The following is a 25554-nucleotide window of genomic DNA, read 5'->3' as shown; positions in this document are numbered from 1 at the left end:
TATTGCTTGTAGTTTCTCTGCTTTGCTCAAAGAACTGACTAATACTGGGGGAGCGGTTGGGGGGGGGGGGGGGGGGGGGAGGGGAGGGGCAGGGGGTGGAATGCCATTCCAAAGAGCCAACTGTCTTCTGGTACCTTGTTGTTCTTCTTGTTTAAACAGTGTTAGTGTGAAAAAGGCTGATTAAGGAAGAGCAGGCGACCTTATGAGTGTGATCCTACGCTGACTCATTGTTCATGTGTCGTTATTTCCAGCCAGGATCACTGCAAAGTGGTTAGAAAGAGGAACTTCAACTGCTCATCTTTTATGCTTCTTCGCCCAGAGTTCTCGCTGTTTGTTTAAATTTGATTAAGCAATGGTGATAACATTACAGGAATAAAAGAGCAAATTTTGCCCAAGTATTTTTGATCTTCTTTGTTCCCTCCTCCACCCCGGCTGCCCAACAAGAGGATTGAGTGTTGGATCTTTTGTGGCTATCCGAAAACCCTAAATCAGCTTATCGACCAGTCACACTTCTAACTCCTAGTTACAATACAACTTGCCCCGGATATTAGATGGGAACTGCATATCTTTGAAAAGATTCACGTTCACTTGGTATTGAAAAGAGCCACCGAATAGTGTTGAATATGAATTTCCATGACATGGCTATATGCTTCTGACTAGCCCTTGATCTTCTAACAATTTAAGGTCGGTCTTTTCTGTATTTACTCCTGAAGTGTACCAGGTAACTATTTTCAAAGTCAGTTTTAGATTGCTAAAGAAGTTATAATCAATGGGTTATTGTGTAGAACCCCAAAACATTGTACATGCTCAAGCACTGATTTGCACAGACTCCTATTTATCCCACCCCTTCATTGGCCAAGGAGAGCGGTAGATCTTTGATAACCTCCCAAGCATAGTTGCTCATGGATTGTTGTCATCCTCATTTGTGCAGTTTTATGCTGTTTTATTGAGGCATTTTTCACCATGTTAAATTTGAAATAACTGAGTGACCATAATCGGAGGCAAAATGTTCAGTATGTCTAATGGAAAGATTGAAGGGGCTAGCTGGCCTTGATCTTCTTGGACATCTGTGATATCCATGTGCTGATATTGTCTGTACTCCTTTCAAGACCATTCTCATCATATTTATGTATTTCAAACCATTCCAGTCACTCTTGTAAATGAATGAGGTAATTTGAGGTGTTTACTACACTACAGGCGGCACCATTGCTTCCTTCAGGTTGCTGTGTGTTATCTTATTGCTTGATGTTGAGATGACTGCTGTTTTCCTAATTTACACAAATACCCTCGATTCATAAACTCCGTGCCGAGTGATAACATTTAAAGATGATACCAAATTACAAGAAAGCTGGAATTGGAAGAAACAACTCTGAAGTTATTAGATTACGGTGTGCAAAATAGATAAACATAGTTAGATGAAATTTAATGTAATGAAGTGTGAGGTGATGAACTTGAGGAAGGAAAAATAGATGATATAAAGACTCATTAAATGGTGTTGAGGTAACTAAGGATGGCATTAAACATGTGCTACCAATACAGAGCATCTATTAACTAGCCAACTGTTAATTAGCAAAAATTAGCCAAAGTAGTAGAATATAAGTTGGAGGAGGATCAAACTGTATCACGCTCTGGTCAGACCACAGCTTGAATACTGTATCCAGTACTTTGCATCGGTATTCACCAAGGAGAGGCACATGACGGATATTGAGGCTAAGGCTGGATGTTTAAATACTCGAGGTCAAGTCGGCATAAGGAAGGGGGAAGTTTTGGGTATTCTAAAAGGCATTAAGGTGGACAAATCCCCAGGTCCGGATGGGATCTATCCCAGGTTACTGAGGGAAGCGAGGGACAAAATAGCTGTGCCCTTAACAGATATCTTTGCAGCATCCTTGAGCACGGGTGAGGTCCCGGAGGACTGGAGAATTGCTAATGTTGTCCCTTAGTTTAAGAAGGGTAGCAGGGATAATCCATGGAATTATAGACCTGTGAGCTTGACATCAGTGGTAGGCAAACTGTTGGAGAAGATGAGGGATAGGATCTATTCACATTTGGAAGAAAATAGACTTATCAGTGATAGGCAGCATGGTTTTGTGCAGGGAAGGTCATGTCTTACAAACCTAATAGAATTCTTTGAGGAAGTGACAAAGTTGATTGATGAGGGAAGGGCTGTAGATGTCATATACATGTAAGATGTTTGATAAAGTTTCCCATGGCAGGTTGATGGAAAAAGTGAAGTCGTATGGGGTTCAGGGTGTACTAGCTAGTAGATAAAGAACTGGCTGGACAACAGGAGACAGTAGTGGTGGAAGGGAGTGTCTCAAAATGGAGAAAGGTGACTAGTGGTGTTCCACAGGGATCCGTGCTCGAACCACTGTTGTTTGTGATATACATAAATGATCTGGACGAAGGTATAGGTGGTCTGATTAACAAGTTTGCAGATGATACTATGATTGGTGGAGTTGCAGATAGCGAGGAGGACTGTCAGAATACAGCAAAATATAACTAGATTGGAGAGTTGGGCAGAGAAATGGCAAATGCGAGGTGATGCATTTTGGAAGATCTAATTCAAGAGCGGACTATACGGTCAATGGAAGAGTCCTGGGGAAAATTGATGTACAGAGAGATCTGGGAGTTCAGGTCCATTGTACCCTGAAGGTGGCAACGCAGGCCGATCGTGGTCAAGAAGACATACAGCATGCTTGCCTTCATCGGGCGGGGTATTGAGTACAAGAGTCGGCAGGTCATGTTGCAGTTGTATAGGTCTTTGGTAAGGCCACATTTGGAATACTGCGTGCAGTTCTGGTCGCCACATTACCAGAAGGATGTGGATGTTTTAGAGAGGGTGCAGAGGAGGTTCACCAGGATGTTGCCTGGTATGGAGGGTGCTAGCTATGAAGAAAGGTTGAGTAGATTAGGATTGTTTTCGTTGGAAAGACCAAGGTTGAGGGGGGACCTGATTGTGGTCTACAAAATTGAGAGATATGGACAGGGTGGATAGCAACAAGCTTTTTCCAAGAGTGGGGGTGTCAATTACAAGGGGTCACGATTTCAAGGTGAGAGGGGGAAAGTTTAAGGGAGATGTGCGTGGAAAGTTTTTTACGCAGAAGGTGGTGGGTGCCTGGAGCGCTTTGGCAGCGGAGGTGGTAGAGGCAGGCACAATAGCATCATTTAAGATGCACCTGGACAGATATATGAAAGGGCGGGGAACAGAGGGAAGTAGATCCTTGGAAAATAGGTGACGGGTTTAGATAAAGGATCTGGATCGGCGCAGGCTTGGAGGGCCGAAGGGCCTGTTCCTGTGCTGTAATTTTCTTTGTTCTTTGTTCAGTACAGGCCGGCAGAAAAACTAGATCTTCAAATGCAGGAGGCAGCCTAGGGGAGAGACTAAATGATCTCCAGTATCAGATGGAAATGACGTGAGACTGCAGAGACTGTGTTTTCGAATTAAAAAGAAAACCGATTCCTTGAGTAGCTGCTGTACAATCATCACCCCAACTTCTTCCCCACCTGGCACATTTGGAATCCATCTTTTTCATCGAAGTGCTGCCCTTGGGTGTCAGGTCTGCTTCCACTTGTGCGCTGACCCCATCCAGTTCTATCTCTCCACCATCAATTCTGTCTCTGTTGCCAGGCTGCTTGTTGTGCAGTCGTGCATGGGTCACAATATCCGCCAGTTTGGCATTGGGAAAAGTCAAGCTATTTTCTTCAACACATCACAAGCCTTTCCAGTGAATTAATTTTTTTTCTTTTATGGAATGTGGGCGTCTCCAAATCGGCCAGCATTTATTGCCCATCACTAATTGCCCTTGAACTGAGTGGTTTGTTAGGCCATTTCAGAAGGCATTTAAGAGTCAATTACATTGCTGTGGATCTAAAGTCACTGTAGTCCAGAATACGTAAAGAAGGCTATGGCCAAGTGCTGGTAAATGGGATTAGGTAGGCAGGTCGGGTGTTTTCACATGTTGGTGCAGGCTCGATGGTCCAAGGTGCCTTGTCTGCACCATGATTCAGCGATGACCAATCTCCTCCTTGAAAGTAGTAAGTGCACAAGATGGACTTTTGTGACACTTGGCAATGGTTTTCTGGTCATCATGAGACCTTTAATTCCAGATTTTTGTTGAATTTCACAATCTCCAATTGGTGGGAATTTAACCCGGGTCCCCAGAGCATTACCCCAGGGTCTCTGGTTTCCAATTAATATTTCCTGCATTGCCAAGACTGCTTCTGCCTCAGTGCATTAGTAATATAAGCTTTCATGCACACCTTTTATTGTATTCATACTTGACTACTCTAATATTTTGGCTCCCCTCCCCACATTCTTACGTTGTGGTTTAACATATACAGGATTTCACACGAGATGCATTACTGTGTCAGTGCAATAGGTAAAAAGCATTAATGCAGTGCAACATGTGCAGCTGTTTATCACTTCTTTTTGGTCTTGGAGGCGATCTAACAGAGGTTTCTTAAGTTTCATTTCAGTGGGTTTGGCTGGGAGTTTCGCCTCAGCGAGTTCCCCACCACTCTCTAACCACACTTAGTCTCCCCCCCCCCCCCCCACACACACACACACACACACACACACACACTTGCATTACCCCACACCTCAAGTGAGGACACCCTGCTATGGGGTCGCTGATGGCCCCTGCTTTTCAGGCCTTCCCATGCCCCCTTTTGACCCCCCCCCCCCCCTCTCAAGGACCTCCCCCTCTCCTCTCCCACCTTTTGGAGACCTCTTCATACCCGTCCCTCACCCTCCTCCACCAGTCATACCTTTCTCATCCCTCATTTCATGGGCATGCTCCCCCTCAGGCCACCATTGCAGTGCCACCCAGGCACTTTGAGAGTGCCAGCCTGGCAGTGCCTAGGTCTCTGGGGGCCAGAAGGAGTACCAGGGTGCCACCCTGCCCTGTCCCTGACCACCCAGGGGTCTCCAATGGCCTGGGAGGTACACAGGTGCCGTGTTGCCTGGTCCACGTTTGTGTAGAACAGAACTAATCAGCGTCCACACGATCCCTCACTGGGGAGCCGGTTAGATCACGGGAGGCTGTGTGATCCGTCTTCCATCTCGCAAATGAGATGGAGATTGCCCTTAATTGGCCTCAATTAGCTTTGCGCCGCGTCTAGGCAGGATCCGGATCCTGCCAACTTTGTACCTCAAGTATGTCTGCCACACATCAGATATTAGACTTTGTTACAGGTACAAGCCACTGTTCCGAGTAAGAGGTTAGCCAAATGGAATATCTAGGTGCTTATGACCAGGAGCCTGAAATTCATCATCTGCCAAGTGTTCTCACTAAGCATCAGTTTAACACTGCTTCATCCATGGTCATTCTTACTGTATAACATTGCTCTTTGAAGGACACATGCTAAATCTCTGACATATCTTGCTTTATAAGGACAGGAGCTTTCTACCATCATCTGACTTATTGCGAGCAAAGCTACAGGAGATTTATGAATATGAAATAACTTTATATTCATTACCATTGGTGTGTGTACAGAATTGCTGATCCAGAGTAACGAAAGACGATGCTTTATTCCTTTATTTAGATTTTCATTTCTCAACGAATTGAACTGTGTGTTAGCGCAGGATGCCTGTCATTTCTCCCACTTACCAAAGACTTTTGCGTAGCTTTTTAAATTTAAATTGAACTGTGGCATGAATGATTAAATTGATGTGCCACCTTATAGTTTAAATGTTCACCTGACCATAAATATTCTTGGTAAAATAATATGAATATATTGTTAGAATTCTACGATATTTGCTCAAGAGGCCTGAAGTGCCATCCAATGGTGAAACATAGGATTGACAGTCAATGTTAGTGCAGAACAAATGCTGTGGCAATAAATGCAGGTCTGACTGTTGGTGGACAATACAAGACTTTTTCTTGTCGTTGTGAAAATAAAAGCCCTTTGTTGTGTAGTTTGACATGTATTCTGGTTCATGTGGTTGCATTTTCCACAGTCATATGAGCATTATATGTGAATATTTGTATGCTTAATAGTATCAGTACTGAATTATGCTACAAAGAATATGTTTCAAATACTATTTGAGAAGACTGGGAGTTTCCATGGGAGCATGCCCATGAAATGAGGGATGAGGAAGGTATGACTGGTGGAGGAGGGTGAGGGACGGGTATGAAGAGGTCTCCAAAAGGTGGGAGAGGAGAGGGGGAGGTCCTGGGGGAGGGGGGGGGGGGGGGGGGGGGAGCGGTCAAAAGGGGGCATGGGAAGGCCTGAAAAGCAGGGGCCATCAGCGACCCCATAGCAGGGTGTCCTCACTTGAGGTGTGTGTGTGTGTGTGTGTGTGTGTGTGTGTGTGTGTGTGTGTGTGTGTGTGTGTGTGTGTGTGTGCGCACGCGCGCACGGGACGGACTAAGTGTGGTTAGAGAGTGGTGGGGAACTCGCTGAGGCGAAACGCCCAGCCAAACCCTGTCAAACCACGCGGTCACAACCCTGCTCGTAAATGCCAACAAGCACAGATGTGTCCTTCCAACATGGGTTACTGACCCCTCAGTTCCTCCCCCTCCTCTGACTAATCCAGGGCCATGAGGTCCAATGCAGCATGCCTACAGGTGTTTGATTATGATCTGCTGGAGACTGAATCTGAAACTTTCCTGACCTGTAAGATTTAATGACTCACTGGATAAACTCTGTACTGACCATTTGTGAAAATACTACCAAGCAACGATGCGGTTATGATGGTAGTTATGTAGTTACTGTTCATAGAATCATAGAATTTACAGTGCAGAAGGAGGCCATTCGGCCCATCGAGTCTACACCATTCCTTGGAAAGAGCACCCTACCCAATCCCACACTTCCACCCTATCCCCACAACCCAGTAACCCCACCCAACCTTTTTGGACGCCAAGGGCAATTTAGCATGACCAATCCACCTAACCTGCACATCTTTGGACTGTTGGAGGAAATCTGAAGGAACCAACGCAGACACGGGGAGAACGTGCAGACTCTGCACAGACAGTGACCCAAGCCTGTTATGTCAGGAGAAAGATTCTCAATTCATGAGCAGCATGGGCCAGATTCTATTATTCGGTATTTCAATTGTTATTCAAAAATGTATAGTTAGGCGCAGCAAAGTGTGGAAAACTGCAATTACATCAATCTTGGGGCATAGTCCCCATCCTGTATCGTGTGGTGGGTATCCTTGTTCAAAATGAGTGTGATAACTCATGACATTGCTGGCTTCCGGTGACGGCGGACGGGAGGCAGCCGCTCAATGGAGGGCTCCCGTTCGGGAACGGCATTTTCGGGGCTTTAAGCCCGGTCCCAGGGTCCACTGAGGCGGCAAAAAACGGCCGTAAAAAAACAGCTGAAGGTCCGTCGGGGAGTGGAAAGGTCACCACGCGGTCACCAAGGAAAATGGAGGCTGGAGCACCAGGGGAGGCCGCATTGCTTACGGCTGAAAAAATAACTAAGGCTGCGGAATTCGAAAGGCAGTTTACAAAATACATGGAGACAATGAGGAAGGAGATGAGGGAGGTTTTGAGTGTGTTGGTGGAGGAGGCGATTTCCCCGGTGACGACGGCGGTGGCGAGTGCGGTAGCGGAGGTGCGGGAGCAAGGGGAGGAGACATTATTGCAGCACGGTGATCAACTTACCTCGATGGGGAAGGAGATGCGGAAGGTGATGGAGATTAACAAGGATCTGCGAGGAAAAATGGAAGACCTAGAAAACCGATCCAGGCGACAGAATTTGAGGATTGTGGGGCTGCCCGAAGGAGTTGAAGGACCGAAGCCGACTGAGTATTTTGCCGCAAAGACTATTGGGGGAGGGGGAGGATCCCTCCCGATATGAGCTGGATCGGGCTCACCGGTCGTGGAGCCTGTACCAAGGCGAGTGAGCCGCCAAGGCAGTGACTCTGTGCTTTTGGAGGTACAGTGCGAAGGAGAAGGTCCTGTGCTGGGCCAAGCAGAAGCGGGTGTGCAGTGGGCTGGAACTGGTATCCGTGTATACCAGGGACTTTACGGTGGAGCTGGCGAGGAGGCGGGCTGCCTTCAACCGAGTGAAGAGGGCACTCCATTAGCAAGGTGCAGTGTGCATTGTATATCCAACGAAGCTGAGGGTGACTTACAAGCTCAGGGACTTTTATTTTCGAACGGCGGAAGCAGCGGAGGAGTTTGCGAAGGCAGAAGGACTGTGGCAGAATTGAGAAATGGCCATGTGCCGATGTAACCTCAGGACTGTATTTTCTTTTTGTTCACTGCGTGCGGGTGTATGTGGCTAAAGGAGCCAATGTTGTATATATTGTGGACAAGGGAAATGATGGGACTTTCACTCGAAATGAGGGCTCTTTGGGGTGTAGGTGGATATGCTGGGTTTGTGTGCTAAAAGGCGATTTCTGGGCTTTCCTAGGGCCGGGAAAGGGACCTGGGTGGGGGCCTCCACGCTGGCCAGTTTAAGCCGGCCAGTTATGGGGAGTGAGTGTGGGGGAGGGGCTGCGGCCATCGGAGCCTGGCAGAACAGGGTCCGAGTGGTCTAGCTGGGGTGGAAAGTTGCGGGGCATGAACAGAGGTTGGGGGGTGGGGGGGGGGGGGGGGGGTGGGGGGGGGTGGAGTTTTACAGGGGGCGGGGGGAGTTTTACAGGGACGGAGGAGTTGTACAGGGGACGGGAGGAGTTGTACAGGGGACGGGAGGAGTTGGAGAGGGGGGTGGGTGTTTACAACTCTTGGGTATCATGTACGGTACGGTACTCCTTTCACAGGTTGGATGGCGTTGAGTGTAGGGAGGGGGAGGGGGGAGGAGTCGACTCTATAGGTTAGTGGTGACCATGGGCGGTCCCAGACTCCTTTTTCTTTTTCTCTTTTTTTTTTTGTTTCCACCATGGGAGGGTTTGTTTTATTGGATGCATATATTAACAGGTGGGCCGTTGTTTGGGTGGTGGGAGGATGGGATCGTTGTTATTGTTAAGGGGATTGATTTTGTATTTGTTACCATTTACTGTCTGTGGGTGGGGGTGTAAATTTTGAAGGAAAATGTGAAAAAGGAGAATAAAAACATTTTAAAAAACTCATGACATTGCTCATCTGTGTGCAGTCAGAATGCAGTTTCATTAACTGAGTGTTAATGAAGGCTTAACTGTGGTGACTGCTTTATATTTAATATTAAACAAAATATAAATGTTTTTAAAGAAAAACACTTATTTTTTTTCCCCCTTTTGCTTTGCAGGTACAACCATTCTTTCCGTACCAAGTTATTCCAACAGCAAACACAGCAAACTGTGACCTTTACATGCAAGACTCGAGCATCATTGAAGGGCGCCTAAAAGTCACAGTGGTTGAATGTAGCAGGTATGTAAGACTTTCCTTTGATAAGAGGGAAAATGTATTCTGTTACGTAAATCAACACTTTGCCTTTTAATTGGGAAATATTATCAAGTTCATTACATGTTTTTGTTGTTAATTGTTTTTCATTTACATTTTCTTTCCTTTCTAAACTCTCCTTGCTATTTTCAACATTTTTCAACAGCTTGTTTTTATTTCTCTAGTTTTCTTTGTCATTCTTGAAATTCCATTTACTGGTCTTCAGCTTTTTGTTTTCATTTTCCTTTCAAATTTTGTTCAGCTCAAGGTGTGGGAACTTAGTGTTGATGAATTGAACTAAGAACCTGAGTTCAGTGATAGCCACTTGACTGATTTAAGAAGACTTGGGTCCCATTCCAGAAATCATCTTTTATTTCGTTCATGGGACGTTGGTGTCAAAGGCTGGGCCAACATTTGCTGCCAATCCCTAATTGCCCTTGAGGGGGCAGATATGAGCCAACCACGTTGCTGTGCACCTAGTCACATGTAGGCCAGACCAGGTAAGGATGGCAGATTTCCTTCCCTTATGGACATTAGTGAACCAAATAGGTTGGTAGAGCAATCGACGATGGTTTCACGGTCTTTTAGTTTAATAGACGTTTAATTCCAGATTTGTATTGAATTCAAATTTCACCACCTGCAGTGGTGGGATTTGAACCTGACTTCCCAGAGCATTCATCTGAGTTTTTTTTTTACTAGCCTCCCCGCTCCTAATATAGGATGACGCTTCATTGCAGTACTGAGGGAGTGCTGCACTTTTGGACGTGCCCCTCTTTTCTTGATTAGACGTTAAAAATACATAGCATTAATTGAAGATGAGCAGGGGATTCTCCTGGAGTTCTGTCAACATTTAAACATTACTGAAAATATAGATTATCTGGTCATTCATCACATTGCTGTTTGCCCACATTGTTTGCTTCATTTCCCCTAACCCTAATCCATTTCCCACGGAAGATCAGAAGATAACTTCGGATAAGGTAGGTCATCAGCACATCTTCATCCATCGAGGATGAACTTGAAGTCCTCGCATTGCATTGCCCAGTTGGTTCTCAAATGATTTCATGGTTTCATGATATTAGTAATTTAGTGGTTACACAGGAGTCCAGTACAAGTACATAACGAAAACAATTTATTGTTGAAGCAAACTATTTACAGGTCACAAGCCAGGTCCTGGCTGGGACTTCTCGGCCGGCTTTGATGTCCATAATCAATTATCCTGCTGGTGGGTCTCCACCCCTTGTACTCCACGAGGCTTACAGGAAGGCATATCGGTCCCTCCCTGTAGGTCTTGTGAAGATTATAACATCAGCATCCCCCCCCCCCCGGTCACCTGGTCTGAACTGCCTGGTCTCTGCTCGCCCATCTCGGCTACGACCCTGCTGTTTCTGATTCAGCCATACTTTCCCACCAATATTGAAGAACGTCACGCTGAGGCGGGTCATAAGCTGTCGGTCCATTACAAGCTCTGCCGATGCCACGCGGTCGCAGCATTTGGTGTGGTGCGATAGCAAAATAGAAATCTAGCCTGCCGTGTGTCCAAGGACCCCCCCAAGGTCTGTTTCTACAGGCCCCTTTTAGAAGTTTGCACCACCCTTTCAGACAGCCCATTTGGGGACAGGTGGTATGGGGCCTTGCAGATCTGTTGCACCCATTGGCATGAAAGGCCCCAAACTCTTTGCTGGTAAAGGGGCTGCCGTTATTCGTTATTGACCAGCACCTCCAGAATGCCATGAGTGCTAAAAAAGAGCTGTAGCTTCTCGATCATCAATCTTGATGTGGTGGGGGACATCTTGAGGCACTACAGCCACTTGGAATTAACCAGGAGCATCAATCCCTCGAAAGGCCCAGCAAAATCAATCCAAGGCTGGCCCAGCGATTCCCACAGATGAAGTGACGTGATTATGATGCTCTGGACCCACCGCCCCCCCCCCCCCCCCCCCCCCCCCCCCCCCCCCCCCCCCCGAGTGCATCATAATCACATTTAATAGCCTCCTAATATTAGCCGACAACCTTCACAAACCGCGACTGATCCTCGTCTATCACCCCCGGCACACAAACTTTCAAGCACGTCATCAGCTTAGCCAATAGTTTTGCATCCACATTCGACAATGACATTGGATGGTTGGATGGTATGATCTACACTCCTCTGAGATCTTATCCTTCTTCAAACAAAGTGGAATTGATGCCTGTGTCAATGTGGTCCGGAGCTCCCCTTGCCACCCGCCTGTTTAAACATCTCCACGAAAAGGGCCCCCAATTCTCTAACATTTTTTGTAGAATTCAGCTACGAACCCGCCTTGATCCAGGACCTTCCCAGACTGCATCGACCCCATGCACCCTATCATTTCCCCTAACCCCTGCACCTTCACCTTCATCCACCACTGGAAAATCCAGGCCATCCAAGAGCCGCCTCATGCCCACATTCTGATAGATACGGCCCATTTGACCTTCCCAGGTGCACGAGCACTTCTTCGGCTACTTCAGAATCCTCTCCTTATCCAAGTACTGATGCAGCCTTGTGATGATCGCTCTCCTGCTTTCGGTTTCCTCCCCAGAAACCTGTGTCCCCACTCCACTTCAGGAGAATGGTCAAAGACCCCTTCCCACCAACTACCTAAATATCTTGGTCACATACATTGAGGCCTGCGTTCCCTTGATCCCGTCAGTTCCCACGATCCTCCAATTCTGCCTCCTCAAATAGTTCTCTAGGTTATCGACCTCCCTCAACTTTTTCTGACCCTCGGATATCATCAGCATTTCAGCCTCCAACGCGGCAGTACGATCCTCATGGTCAGCCTTCTCCACCTTCTAGATCGACGCACCCCCAGTTTCTGCTCCACTCTCCAGGGGCAGCCCGAATTGGCTCTGCCACTGTGGCCAGATCCTCTGAGGTGGCCTTCCTTTGCTGCTTAAACTCAGCCCCCAGGAATTCCATCATTGTGCGGGCAATGATGCCATAGGTCCCTCCGCCATCTTTTCCCCTGCTGCGCCACACGAGTCCTGGTCCGAATGTTGTCTTTATTTGTCGCACCCTTTGTTTGGTAACTCTTGGACATTACCGAAGGAAAATATCTTAGTCTTTTTACCACCTGCCAGAACCCCATAAAAGGGGCATAAAGTGCCCAAGAATCTGTGTCAATGTCGTCCGGAGCAGAGCCACCTTATGTGCGGTCACTCACTCCATGGCTGCCACCAAAAGTCACTTGCAATATAATTCTCCTGATTTTTTTTTTTCATACTATTGAAAGGTTATGCACATTTCTACGTGATCATCTTATCTGTCTCACTTACAGACTGTAAGTCTCTAATTTATCTGGTTTCATAACTTGGATCTTGAACAGCTTTTGGCACTTAAGTGTTGTTTCCAACACTGTTATTTTCAACTATTTTGGTGATCTCGGCTGAGAGCACAACCCTGGGGTATTGTCTGAATAGATCACTACAGCCTGCTCGTGAGAATCAGCCACTATATGGCCTCTCTTCAGCAAGCTGCATCACATTAGTACCACACTGGGCACAGTTTTGTGTTGTAGGCTGGCCAACTGGATATTACATACAAAACTTACAACGAGCAACTACTCCGAGCTGTATTTGAAATTGGATGCCTGAGGTGAAAGGCCAGTGCCTAACTCACTACATCACCCAGTTCCCTTTCTACAGATTTTATTGCTTATTAGCTCCCTCTTCAGTTCCTTTGCCAAAGACCTGGGTCCCAGCAAGCTGGTGAGGAACATCTGGAATATTTTGCATTATTTATTGACACTAATAAACCTGTAACTTAGATGTTTGTTCAGGCACCACATTTGTCACTTTTCAGTCGACAACAGACTATATTTATGAACTAGCTATAAAATTATACCAGGAATGTAATTCTAAACGGGTTAATAAAGGAATGTTTAGTATCAGGACATGGTTTACAGCAATAATTCTTAGTATTTTGATCAAATCTCTTGCTATTGATGTTTTATCGTGTAACCTTGGCTCACAAACATAAGTTGTCATTCTTGTTTATAGAACAAGACTGTAGAGGGTAATATTTGTACTATGGCACCATCAGCATTCACCTGAATCTTTCTGCTTTCTGATAGGTGTAAACCATAAATAGGAATCAATTCTTCATGAATTGCTGCGTTTGTCTGGCCTCCTGTTCCTACCTCACCTCCCCTCTTTTTTCCATCCCAGGGCATCACGTTCCCTTTCCTTCTCCTCTGACTCCCATCCCCTTCCTCCTTCCTCTTCCATTGCTCTTCTCCCTTTCCCTTCCATAATCCTAAGCACCTCTTCTCCCCCCCCCCCTTCCTACTTTCCCCCTCAGCCCCCACCTGCCCGCCGCCCCATCTGCCCGCTCTCTCTTGCACCCTCCCCCTCTCTCACACCCTCCCCTCTCTCCCTCGCGTCTTCCACCCACCTCGCTCTTTCTCTCCCTCTCTCCTCGTCCTTTCCCCCCCCTCGCTCTTTCTCTCCCTCTCTCTCCTCGTCCTTCCCCCCCCCTTGCTCTTTTTCTCCCTCTCTCTCGTCCTCCCCCCCCCCCCCCCCCCCCCCCACCCTCCCTCTCTCTCTTGCACCCTCCCCTCCCCTTCTCTATCCCTCTAGCTCCCCTTCCACTCGCGCCCTCCGGCCCTGCGACGACCGGCCTCCTCACTCACGCCCCTCGCTAGCACTCCCTTCACCCCCTCCTTCACGCCTACTCCTTTGCGCCCCCTCCCTCGCTCCCCGTACCTCACCCCCTCCCCTCGCGGCCCCCTCCCCTCGTGGACCCCCCCTTTCGCGACCCTCCCTCGCGCTGTTTCTCTTCCCCATTCCCTTTCTCTACTTCTTTCCTACTTATGTGCCTCACCACCTCCCCTGTTATTTTATCTTTACTTAACTGCAAAACCACCTGAGTTAAGATTAAAAAACCTAAAGTTTTCCGTATAATACTAGATACCAAAATCTGGATGTTGTCTTTCCTGCTGATATGTGCAAGACTATACAGGGTGAAGTTCGTACTATGACACTCCATCTCTGGCAGGTAGACAGTTGGCGGGAGTTTGTAGCGGCGGAGTGCGACTGTGGCAGCAGGATCTTCTGGTCCTGTCGATGTCAACAGTGTTTCCCATTGAACCCACTCCATATCACTCTGAAACCCAGGGTGGGGTTGTGCCATCAATGGGACCGTGAGATCGTGCCAGCATGAACAGCGAGAAAATCCAGCCACTCTACTTGATTTGATGCTGCTGGTTTTAATTGAATAAAGAGAGCAAATCAATAATTTAATTGTATAATGAATTACAGAATTTTCCGAGGACTGAGTTATGTAGCATAACACCCAATGCAAAACATTAAAAAGTTTTAAAATAAATATTTGTTCTTGGGATGTGGGCATTACTGGCAAGCCCATCCCTAATTATCCAAGAGAAACTCTCAGTTATTCTCTTATTTTACAGCCCTCATTTTGGTTAAAGATCTTGTAGTTTTTTTTGAATTTATGCATAAAGATGAGCTGGAAGTCAGCAGATTTTATAGTTGATGAGCAAACCCAAACCCTCCAGCACACTGTCCAGGTTAATTCACAAAATCAAAGTTAACATGAGGAAAAGCCACACTCAGTCACCAATCAAGGAACAGTCAAAGCTGATGACATAATTACTTGTGAATCCAGGTGATTCAGGCTGAATTTATACACTGCGCAGACATAGAACACCAAACTCAAATTTGAATAATTTGCAAATGATGACATAAAGTTGGCTCCATTGGTGCACTTTACCTTGGATTCTGATAATGAAACAGATGTTATACAGTGGAAAACTATAATGTGGTGAAAAGAGATTCTGTTGTTTCAGTTTTTAAAATTTCTGCTCGCACTTAATTGTAAAAGGTATTATTGTTCCTCACTTCATATGTATCATTGCCTAAGGGATGTGAGAAAACAATTAATTTTAGGAATAGACTGGTAAAACATGGAGCCCGGGCTGATTATAAGAGATTAGCCTGGGCTATTTACTTTTGTCCTTTGCTGTATGGGAAGAATCTTGCCTTTGTCTGGGAGTTCAGTGTTAGATTAATCAGGTAGGTCAACGACCCTTTGGGAAGGGAACAAAGAGCAAGTCGTTTAATGTTACTTGTAAAACAGAAAAGATACAAGTCTATATAATTTAGACAAGATGGTTAATAAAGAGGGCCTCATGAGGATATGCAACATGTTAAATGGAATAGACCCAATAAATCAGAACTTTACTCTCAACTAAACCACAAATGCAAGACTTGGGGGCGGAATTCTCCCAACCCACACACCAGATTCTCTGCGATGCTGAAAACACACTTGGAACAACGTGGAGTGCAGATGTTGGGACTCACTGAACAATGCCTGGGGCTGTCTCCGGAGTGCGGGTTGGAGGCAGCCCACAACCACAGACCCTGGAAAGCCACATCACTGGGTCAGACCTTTCAGATTAGCTGTGCTGGAGGTAATACACCTCTCAGACTTGGAATGTTCCTGGCAAGCCATCTTCATTTTCAGGTCTGTCTTCCAGTCTTGGAGAGTGCTCCCGGGATCGACCTGCCTGTTCAGGCGGCTCACCACCTTTCTTCAATAGTGGGCAGAGATGTTGAGTGACTTTTCAATCTGGTACCTGGACGCGACGGGGGTACTATGTGCCACCCAGGCCTTCCCCGTCAAAATACCCAGGTGCCTAATTAATGAGGCCGGGGGCCAGAAGATTTGACATGTTTTCCTACCAGCCGCCGAAGCGGGAATCATTCCATGTTCCCACGTCCACCATGTCAGCAAGTAAATTACTACAGTCACTTCCTATTGTCATGTGAGAGTACCTTTAAGAAATGGGTGTTTAAGAAATGTACCTTTAAGAAATGGGTGTTTATAAATGGGTGTGTATATAAATATCTGTAGTGAGAGTACCTTTAAGAAATGGGTAAATATTACTGCAGTGATGTCAGAGTGGGTGGAGCTTGGCTGTCTGTCAGCTTTTTACTTTCGTTTTAGGCTATTTGCTGCAGGGTGTGTTTTAGTTTCGTTTTCAGAGCTGGATAGCTGCAGTCACAGCCAGAAGGGGCATTAGTCTCCCTCCCTGTGTGTGTAATCTAAAGACTATAAATCGATCCTTTTGTGATTTAAAACTAATAACTCCTCTCAGTAGTGACTTTAACCTGATGTGCTTCTGTTAAAGGTTTTTTAAAGTCTTATGGATATTAAAAGGACAGCTTAAGGATTACTTAGTGTTGTATTCTTTGGTGGTTGTATTTGAATTAATGGTTGCTAACATGTTCACTATGTTTTAAAAAGGTTAACTTGAGTTCATGAAATAAACATTGTTTGCTTTAAAAAATACTTTTCCATTTCTGCTGTACCACACCTGTAGAGAGGGCCGTGTGCTCCCCATATCACAATCTAGTAAATGTTGTGGGTCGGTGAACTCCATGATACACTTTGGGGTTCTCTAAACCCTGGCCCACAGCACTATTTAGACTTTAAAATCTCATTATTCAAAGGATATTTATCACTCAATACTTTGCTTTTAAAGTGATTTTACTTGTGCATGTGCCTTTATCCTAACATCAGTAGACTCACTGTACTAATTAAATATTTGTCCTCCGGAGGAAGTGAGTTCTTTTGTCTTAAAGTTATGCCATCTCCCTTTTTAAAGAAAAATCCACACTGATTTCACCCAATCAAAAATATCTTCCATCTGTTTCACAATATTTGTAGTTTCTGATTTGAAATCCTGAACTGTTTTAATTCATGTTTTAATTTGGGTTTGTTAATGCTCCACAATTTATCGTTGAAATGAGAATGCTGATTTTTGTGTGTATTTTAGACCCGGCATATTCCCTTTTGGGACTTCCCATGTACTTCCCCGATACTAAACATGAATCAGCTTCTAGTTTCTCTCCCAACTGCTGCCAGATGGTGCTTCTGGCAGAGATGGCAGCAGGGGAGACCTCCACTCCAGTCGAAGTGGGTGAGGCAAGAATGAAAATAGCTCTGTTTGAGAATATCATGTACTCTTGGGGTTGAATCAGGAGGATTTACCTTTGAAATAGCTGGGCACTGCAACCCTAATATGACTCCCAATTCCCCAATTTCATTTCATGTTGAATGAGATGGATAGATTTTATTATCTCTGGATTTTGAGAGACCGGGAAACTGCAAAAACACGAGTGGTTTATTAATGTATTCCAAGTGTCATTATTTGTGATGGAGTCACTAGCTGTCTGATTCTATCACCAACCGCCTGCCAAGAATAACATTTGAATAATATTATTTACATCAGTGCTTCTGTCCCCTAACTAGAACTGTGGTTTGAATATGCCTGGTTACGTGAGCTGCAATTATGATGTCCCAGTCTCTGTTCTCTGAACAGTGACAGATGTGAAAGACTCACTATTGCATCTGTCTCTGCAACTGACTAGGAGGGTGACAAAGCCACCTGGAATGACGCAAATGATGGACTCTGTTCAAAATGAATGGAACAATCAGTAAATAATATCTCATTTGCTCCATTAACAGTTAGCACTGCTGCCTCACAGCACCAGGGACCCGGGTTAAATTTCAGCCTTGGGTGACTGTGCAGTTTGCACATTCTCCGCATTTCTGTGTTGGTTTCCTCCCACGGCCCAAGATGTGCAGGCTAGGTGCTTTGGCCATGCTAAATTGCCCCTTGGCATCCAAAGATGTTCAGGTTCGCTGGGGTTACGGGGATAGGTTGGGGGAGTGGGCCAAGGTAGTGATGTGACCATCAATTCACTCGAAGACATGTGGAGAAGTAAACCGTGGTTTTAATCAGCTTAGAACTGAGCCTGCCTTTGACCGGTACAACACTGAAGGCGGCTCCGCAGGACAGCAGCTCTTATACTCCCTGTAAAGGGGGTAGAGCCAAGGGCGGAGCCCGTACATGCCCCAACATATCCCCTGTGGGTGAAGCCACACAATGGCTCATAGGTAGAGCCCACAGGGTTAATAACATAACACAGTGCACTGGTGAATTATCAGTAATTATACATTCACCACATTCACTCCCTGTTTAAAAATGAAGTCCGGTGGGGGTGACGGGCTCATAGATTCAGTCGGTCCGGTGCCCGGATCATACGTTGCGACCGCCGAAGCACTGGTGTTGCAGCCGCTTCGGGTGGCTGTGGAAGTGGGTACGGAGCAGGCACAGACGTGGACTCCGGGAGCGGCTCTTCCGGAGCTTCATTCCTGTGGGCCGGTGCGGTGGGAGGGAGCGCGGGAACCATATAGGGGTGGGGGGGGCTGAACCTGGGAGGTTGGACGGGACATAGTGTGGGGGATGCAGTAGTTGGAGTGGTGTTGGAGCCTGTGGGCGCCAGGTCCCGGAGGGAGATGGTATCTTGCCGGCCATCGGGGTGTTCGACGTACGCATAGTGTGGGTTGACGTGCAGGAGCTGGACCCTCTCTACCAGGAGGTCGGTCTTATGGCTCCGAACGTGTTTTCGGAGGAGGACTGGACCCGGTGTCATCAGCCAGGGCGGAAGCAAGACCCCTGAGGTAGCTCCCCTAGGGAAAACAAACAAACGGTCATGAGGAGTCTGGTTTGTGGCCGTGCAAAGGAGGGACCTAATAGAGTGGAGCGCATCGGGGAGGACCTCCTGCCAGTGAGAAACTGGGAGATTCCTGGACCGCATGGTCAGTAGGACGGTCTTCCAGACCGTCTCATTCTCCCTCTCCACCTGACCGTTTCCCCTGGGGTTATAACTGGTAGTCCTGCTCGAGGCGATGCCCTTACTGAGCAGGTACTGATGCAGTTCGTCGCTCATGAACGATGAGCCCCTGTCGCTGTGGACGTAACTGGGGAAACCAAACAGGGTGAAAACACTATGCAGGGCTTTAATGACAGTGGGGGTGGTCATATCAGGGCAGGGGATGGCAAACGGGAAGCGGGAGAACTCATCTATGATGTTAAGGAAGTACGTGTTGCGGTTATTGGAGGGGAGGGTCCCTTTGAAATCGATACTGAAGCGTTCAAAGAGCCGGGATGCCTTTACCAGGTGGGCCTTATCCGGTTGATAGAAGTGCGGTTTACACTACGCACAGATTTAGCAGTCTGTTTATAGCTCTGACCTCCTCGGTGGAGTAGGGCAGGTTGCGGGCCTTGATGTAATGGGTGAGCCGGGTGGCAGAGGTCATTGTGGATAGCCTGTAGTTGGTCATCTTGCGCGCTGGCGCATGTGCCGCGGGACAGGGCATCTGGGGGCTCGTTGAGCTTCCCAGGACGATATACTATGTCGTAGTTGCAGGTGTACAGTTCGATTCTCCACCTCCAGATCGTATCATTCTTGATCTTGCCCCGCTGCTTATTGTCAAACATGAAGGCAACCGATCGTTGGTCGGTGACTAGGGTAAACCTCCTACCAGCGAGGTAGTGCCTCCAGTGCTGCACGGCTTCCACGATGGCTTGGGCTACTTTTTCGACCGGGCCGTGTCGAATTTCGGAGGTGGTGAGGATGCGTGAAAAAAATGCTACCGGTCTGCCTGCTTGGTCGAGGGTGGCGGCGAGAGCGACCTCTGAGGCGTCGCTCTCCACCTGGAAGGGGACAGACTTGACCACCGCACGCATCGCAGCTTTGGCGATGTCCGCCTTGATGCAGTTGAAGGCCTGGCGAGCCTCGGCTGCCAGTGGAAAGAGGGTGGCCTTAAATAGTGGGCGGGCTTTGTCCGCATACTGGGGGACCCACTGGGTGTAATAGGAGAAAAATCCAAGGCACCTCTTCAGGGCCTTGGGACAGTGAGGGAGAGGGAGTTGTAGGAGGGGGTGCATATGGTCAGGGCCGGGCCCTAGGACCCCGTTGTCCACGACGTAGCCTAGGATGGCTAGTCTGGTTGTGCGGAAAACACATTTCTCCTTGTTGAAGGTGAGGTTGAGTTTTTGGGCGGTTTGGAGAAACCGTTGGAGGTTGGCGTTGTGGTCCTCCTGATCATGGTCGCAGATGGTGACATTGTCCAAGTACGGAAACGTGGCCCGCAGCCCGTACTGGTCCACCATTCGGTCCATTGCTCGTTGGAACACCGAAACCCCGTTCGTGCCGCCAAAAGGGACCCGGAGGAAATGGAAAAGGCTGCCGTCTGCCTCAAGCCCCGTGTAGTGGCGGTCCTCCGGGCGGATTGTGAGCTGGTGGTTTGCAGACTTCAGATCCACCGTGGAGAACACGCGATAGTGCGTGATCTGATTTACCATGTCTGCAATCCGGGGAAGGGGGTACGCATCGAGTTGCGTAAACCGGTTAATGGTCTGGCTGTAATCAACCACCATCCGGAACTTTTCCCCGGTCTTGACGACCACCACCTGAGCTCTCCAGGGGCTATTGCTGGCCTCTATGACCCCTTCCCGCAAGAGACGCTGGACCTCAGACCTAATGAACGCCTTGTCCTGCGTGCTATACCGCCTGCTTCTGGTGTCTACTGGCTTGCAATCGGCGGTGAGGTTTGCGAAGGGGGGGGGGGTCAATTTTTAGGGTCGTGAGGCTGTATATGGTGAGTGGGGACAGGGGCCTTCCCGAACTTAAGAGTTAGGTTGCACTGGAAGTCGAGTCCCAAAAGGAGAGGAACGCAGAGGTCTGGGAGCACATGTAGTTGAAAATTAGCGTACTCAGCGCCCTGTATCGCTAGGGTTGCAGTAGCGCACCCTTGGATTTGCACAGAGTGCGACCCAGCGGCGAGGGATATGGTTTATTGCGTCGGGAATATTGGGAGCGAGCAGCGTCTTACCATGTCCGGGTGAATGAAGCTCTCTGTGCTCCCGGAGTCGAGAAGGCAAGGTGTCTTGTACCTGTTAACCCGGACGGCCATCATGGAGCTCCGGAGGTGCTTAGGTCACGACTGGTCCAGGGTGACCGCGCTGAGGTGTGGGTAGCCGGCGGCGTGATCGGAGGTGCAGGGGCGGCCCCGTGATGGCTGTCCGTGTAGGTCGTACGCGTCGAGCGGCATAGCAGATGGCGGCCCCCATGGATCGCACGTCGCCGGCCGCGTGCGGGAGGATGGCCAAGATGGCGGCCCCCATGGACTGCACGTGGCCGGCTGCGTGGGGGAGGATGGCCAAGATGGAGGTCCCCATGAGTCGCACATGTTATGCAGAGGCGAAGTCAGCAGACACGCTGCCACCTTGCGGGCCTTTGTGTCTGTGAATCGGGTCTGTGAGTTCGAGTTCTTAGACCTGGCCAGGCAGACCTTGGTGAAGTGTCCTTTCGCCCGCAACTGCTGCAGTTCGCGTTGCGGGCTGGGCAGTGCAGTCGGGCGTGTTGAGACTGGCCGCAAAAGTAGCAGGGTAGCCCCCCATGAAGGGTGGGCGGCCGCGTGGCACAGGCCTGGGGTAGTCTAGGGTCGGGGGCCCACGAGGGGTCGCGTGATCGGCCGGGAACGCAGTAAGGCTCTGAAAAGCAGCCTCCAGAGAGGTAGCCAGTTTTACTGTGTCGTCCAGGTCCTGGGCCCCCTTTTCGAGCAGGCGCTGTCTCACATAGTTCGATCGGACCCCCGCCACGGAAACGCCTCAGATGGTGTGCTCCATGTGCTGAGTGGCCATAACGGCCTGGTAGTTACAGTTGCGCGCGAGGGCTTTGAGGTCGCGTAGGTAATCATCTAGCGACATCGGTGGCGAGTGGTGAAGACTTGTCGCGCGTATACCTCATTCACAGGCTGCACATAGAGGCGTTCGAGTAGTGCGAGGGCCTCCGTGTAGGAAGCGGCTTCGTCGAGCTGGACAGAAATGCAATGGCTCACCCGTGCGTGGAGGAGGCTCAGCTTCTGTTCGTCAGTGACGGATGGTGTAGACGACGCGGTGAGATGGGTCTTTAAGCATCAAAGCCAATGTGAAAAAATTTATTTCGCCTTCGCGGCCTGTGGATCGAGTTCCAGTCTGTCAGGTTTGAGGGCTGATTCCATCGTAGTATTTTAAGCTGATTAAATTGATGCGATCATCAATTCACCCGAAGACGCGTGGAGAAGTAAACCGTGGTTTGAATCAGCTTAGAACTGAGCCTGTCTGTGACCGGTACAACACTGAAGGCGGCTCCGCAGGTCAGCAGCTCTTATATTTCCTGTAAAGGGGGTGGAGCCATCGACGGAGCCCGTACATGCCCCAACATATCCCCTGTGGGTGAAGCCACACAATGGCCCATAGGTAGAGCCCACAGTGTTAATAACATAACACAATGCACTGGTGAATTATCAGTAATTATACATTCACCACAGGTAGGATGCTCTTTCAGAGGGTGGGTGCAGACACGATGGGCCGAATGGCTCCCTGCACTAGTTATTCTGTGGTTCAACCTTAAATTCAGGTAATAATAATATAACCTTTATTAGTGTCACAAGCAGGCTCACATTAACATTACAATGAAGTTACTGTGAAAATCCCCGAGTCGCCACACTTCACCGCCTGTTCGGGTACACAGAGGGAGAATTCAGAATGTCCAATTATTCTACATGTTCAATTGGAAAAATACTTTTCACTGTACCTCGGTACACGTGACAATAAACAAATCCAATCCAATCCAATTCACCTAACAGCATATCTTTCAGGACTTGTGAGAGGAAACCTGAGTGCAAGGAGGAAATCCACGCAAGCACGGGGAGAATGTGTAGACTCACACAGACAGTGACCCAAGCCAGGAATCGAACCTGGGACCCTGGCGTTGTGAAGCAACAGTGCTAACCAGTGTGCTACCGTACCGTGTACACATGACCAGAGCACCGCAGTGATCCATTTTAATTAAATCAAATCGACTTTAAAGTTGCAAGTTACTATGCATTTTCTTTTTTGTGTGTTGAACATGTAGAATAAACTATGATGCTTATGTATAGAATATTAATGTGTAAGGCAGCATTCTTGTCCCTGGGAGAGAAAGCCATTGGCTCCAGCCCCACTCCAGGATGAGTACAAAATGTATGCTCATATTTCCAGTTCCGTACGGAGGGAACTGTGTAGAATACTGTCCCCTTGATGCAGTGTTAAACTAAAACCTTGTTTGCCTGACCCATTGAATGTTAAAGATATGTTAAAGATCCCATGGCACTATGTAAGACACCGCAGAGAATTGTTCAGGGGTTCTAGTATTCATTTACTTTTCAACAAAGGCCACTCAAAAATCAAAAGCCAATTATCTCAATTATGGGAGTTACCTGTGCATCAAGTGGTTGATCCACTCACCTATGCAACATATCAGGTGGTCCATTATATGTGAAACTTTTTGATTTGTCCTGAGATACATTTATATTCTGCTTCATCATGTAAGTTTATAGTTCTTGTGTGCAATTCATCCACTAGAGGGAATTTACACATTGTAACGTTTTCTTCTGATGTACTCCAAATGGCCACAAGAGGACACCAGAAAACACAAATAGTGATTGAGCAATAAAGCCTTTTCTTTCCCTTTGAAAATATCTAAGCTATTGACCTCAACCACCTCGCAATAGCATTCCGCATTCAAACCATTTTCTCGGTAAATACATTTTCCTTTTCCCCCATTGGATTTACAGGTAAACAGTTTTTTGTTTAAGATCCCTAATTTTGAATTCTGCCACAAGTGGAAACATTCTCTCCACATCTACCCTGTCCAACCCATTCATAATTTTAAAGACCTCCATCTTGTAATCTCAAATTCTTCTCTTTCGAAAGAAAAAGCCTCAACCGTCGCAATCATTCCTGATAGAAAGCAGTTGTTCCCCTTAGTTGAAGGATCAATCACAAGGGGCATGTTTTAAGGTGAAATGCAGGTTTAGAGGGGATTTGAGGAAAACTAATTTCATCCAGAGGATGGTAGGAATCTGGACTGCACTGCCTGGGAGCGTGGTTTTGACAGGAAACCTCACAATCTTTAAAAAGTACTTGGATCTGGAACAGGCCAACAAACTGCCCCTCGGATGGCATATTTAATCTTCTCCAGGTTGGGAAATTCCAAAAGATCGAACCTGTTTGAGGCCAGCAACAATGAAACTGGAAAGTTTTTTTTAAAAAAAGAGAGGAAAAAGAAAGAAATACAAGAAGGAATCGCAGAAACGCGCAACCTGGGGTGGGGGTGGGATGGGGAGAGAAGAGGAGGAAGGGCTGGAGAGGCACAAGGGAGGGGACCTCCCCCCACCCCCCCCAGCCACAGGAGAGACACGGCTGAAGCCAACGGGGGAAGAATAGAAAGGGGGAGCTCCCTACCCCTGGACCGACCAGGGAGGGCACAAGGGGGGGGGGGGGAGGGAGGGACATGACTGCATGCCGAGTCAGATGGCGTCGGACTGTACATAGAAAAATTCAAGGGAAGAAAAGGACAAACTTTTCTGTATTGTACAGTAAATTAAAACTAACGGCAATGTATGTAATTTTTGAAAATACCAATAAAAAGATTTTTGGGATGAGTACTTGAAATATAACATTCAAGGCTATGGGACAAGTGCTGGGAAGTGGGCTTAGTGTAGACTTAGAGTAGTTTTCTTGTCGATGGAGGTTTGATGGACGGGAGGGCCTCTTCTGTACTGTATGATTCTGTGAACTATATTTAAATTCCCTAGATGCCCTGATGTTATTTGAAATCACATCTCTGGGTTATGAGTTCAGTAACATAGTCACTATGCTGCCATACCCCAATGTCTTTAATGTAAAGCAAAGTTAAGATGAATATTGTCTTTAATGTACAAATACATCCCAAGATATTTTCGAAGGAAACAAAGGAGTAGATACTGAACCTTTTGCAGAGGCAAAGTGGCCAGAAATCTGGTCCGAGAGATATATTTTGAGAAGGCATTTGAAGTTGGGGTGTAAAATAGAGAGGTGGAAGTTCTGACACCACCAGTGGGAAGGGATATAAAGTGGGGAACGTTGCAGAATTCGGGTCCCAACTTCTCCACCTGTCTCTATAAACTATGCGCCTCTTCCAGATTTGCATATAAGCTGGTATTCTTGATTCAAGACTCCAACTACCATTTTTCTTTTCCGTAGTTTTGAGGCTCTCATCCTCTTCAGTTCAAACATGCTTAATTTCACCTCTCCCGCAATATTTTGCGCCTCCCTTCAATCAGCCATTTCCTCTCGGCCTACTACTCTTCTGCTCTTCCAGGCTTGAGTTAATTTTGAAAAAATCCCATGGCCTTATCCAGAGCTTTCCGTTAGTATCCTCTGGCATGGATGCCCATCAGTCTTTGACTGGATCACTTGGAAATTTTTCTCCCAACCCCGTTCCCTCTCTTCGTTCAACTATTATGGGGAAAAATCCCTTCCTCCCTTAAATGTACAACACC

At 47.4% G+C, this 25554-nt stretch overlaps 1 protein-coding gene across 1 annotated transcript in view; it reads left to right on the top strand.

Annotated features, from left to right (window-relative positions):
• Window positions 1-25554, top strand: part of pdzd8 (PDZ domain containing 8) — a 260442-nt gene that overhangs the window by 79870 nt on the left and 155018 nt on the right. Inside the window, 1 exon segment of the mRNA XM_072479485.1 lies at window positions 9184-9305. Within this exon segment, the coding sequence (XP_072335586.1) occupies window positions 9184-9305 (122 nt within the window).

Source organism: Scyliorhinus torazame, chromosome 16 (assembly GCF_047496885.1).
Source record: "Scyliorhinus torazame isolate Kashiwa2021f chromosome 16, sScyTor2.1, whole genome shotgun sequence".
NCBI classification, from domain to species: domain Eukaryota; kingdom Metazoa; phylum Chordata; class Chondrichthyes; order Carcharhiniformes; family Scyliorhinidae; genus Scyliorhinus; species Scyliorhinus torazame.
The sequence above is the reverse complement of the archived record's forward strand: the minus strand, read 5'-3'. Positions and strand labels throughout refer to the sequence as shown.